Source organism: Dipodomys ordii, unplaced genomic scaffold (assembly GCF_000151885.1).
Source record: "Dipodomys ordii isolate 6190 unplaced genomic scaffold, Dord_2.0 Scaffold115, whole genome shotgun sequence".
Lineage (NCBI taxonomy): Eukaryota > Metazoa > Chordata > Mammalia > Rodentia > Heteromyidae > Dipodomys > Dipodomys ordii.
Window position 1 is genome coordinate 1,891,143 of NW_012267331.1, and position 1,580 is coordinate 1,892,722.

The window sequence follows — 1,580 nt, forward strand, 5'->3', positions numbered from 1 at the left end:
CTACAGGGTCAGAGTGTGAGTGTGTGCTACAGGGTCAGGGTGTGAGTGTGTGCTACAGGGTCACAGTGTGAGTGTGTACTACAGGGTCAGGGTGTGAGTGTGTGCTACAGGGTCACAGTGTGAGTGTGTGCTACAGGGTCATGGTGTGAGGGTGTGCTACAGGGTCATGGTATGAGTGTGTGCTACAGGGTCAGGGTGTGAGTGTGTGCTACAGGGTCAGGGTGTGAGTGTGTGCTACAGGGTCAGGGTGTCAGCGTGTGCTACAGGGTCACGGTGTGAGCGTGTGTGCTGTAGGATCATGATGTGATGTGTGTGCTGCAGTGTGTTTTTGTGCATGTTACAAGTCCTGGGATGAGACTTGAGCACCCTGGGTCACTTGACTATAGACCCGACCAAGTCCCAAGGCGCCGTTCGAGGTGCTTTTCCAGCCCCGTCTCCTGGAGCGTCGTCTTCAGACTCAGCCTGCGCGGTCGTGAGTCCCGGCTTTGGGTGAGGGTGGAGCTGTCGTGGTGGGGTGTGCGGGGTGGCGGGGATGTCCTGTCCTTCCCTCCACGGCCGTGAGGACAGCAGGCCTTGCTCAGCGCGTGTCTCAAGGGCACCACGTTTGCCTTTTCCTGTCCTGGGGTGTGTATGACTTTCAGGGGGCACGCATCTTCCCTTGTCCGCTGTGACCATGCGTGACGCGTGAAGAGCCGTCCGGCCACCTGAGTGACTGGTGGAGGTGGAGCGCTGTGTTTTAATCAGGGTGTGTGTGGGATCACCTGTGCATCAACCGACTTTGATCTCCTTGTTTTCCACAGGAGACGTGGGGGACAAAGGACAGAAGGGCAGTGTGGGTCGGCATGGAAAATATGGCCCCATTGGTGCTAAAGGTATTTGCCATCGACCGTTGTCCCGTGGCCCTCTCTGCCTAGGTCGGAGAGCTGGCATGGACAGCAGCTGTCCTGCATGGTGCTAAAGGTATTTGCCATCGATCGTTGTCCCGTGGCCCTCTCTGCCTGGGTCGGAGAGCCGGCATGGACAGCAGCTGTCCTGCATGGTGGCTGGACATGCTTCTGTGATGCACCTGCTGCAGTGCTCACCCTGTCTGAGGGGCCGAGGGCTTGTCCGCGCTGGGCCTGGCAGGCCGGGGTGGGGTGAGGGGTTGCTAGCTCTGGGTCGGGCAGGCTTCGGTGGAGTGAGGTGTCCTCGCTCTGTGCCCCCTCAGGTCTGGGTGGGGTGAAAACTTTGGGTCTCCCCTCCTCCAGGACTCAGGAAACGATGCTGTGTGCCAGGGTGACCTGGCGCCCTCATACAGCGTCCCCCCCAAGTGTGAGGGTGCCCTGTGTCCATCTGCCCTGGACTTTGGCTTCTTAGGCCTTTCGAGGAGCTGGGGTGATTCTTAGCAGAGACCCCCAGTGGGCGTGAGCGGCACCCCGGGGCAGAGGGATCCCTGGCGGGCGTGAGCGGCACCCCGGGGCACAGGGACCCCCAGCGGGTGTGAGTGGCACCCCCAGGGCACAGGGACCCCCAGGGCACAGGGACCCCCAGCAGGTGTGAGCGGCACCCCCAGGGCACAGGGACCCCCGGGGCAGAGGGAT

General features: G+C 61.5%; 1 protein-coding gene across 1 annotated transcript in view; it reads left to right on the top strand.

The window, feature by feature from the left end:
* Window positions 1-1,580, top strand: part of Colec11 (collectin sub-family member 11) — a 42,562-nt gene that overhangs the window by 35,130 nt on the left and 5,852 nt on the right. Inside the window, exon 4 of the mRNA XM_013028878.1 lies at window positions 801-872. Within this exon, the coding sequence (XP_012884332.1) occupies window positions 801-872 (72 nt within the window). The remainder of the gene's footprint in view (window positions 1-800; window positions 873-1,580) is intronic.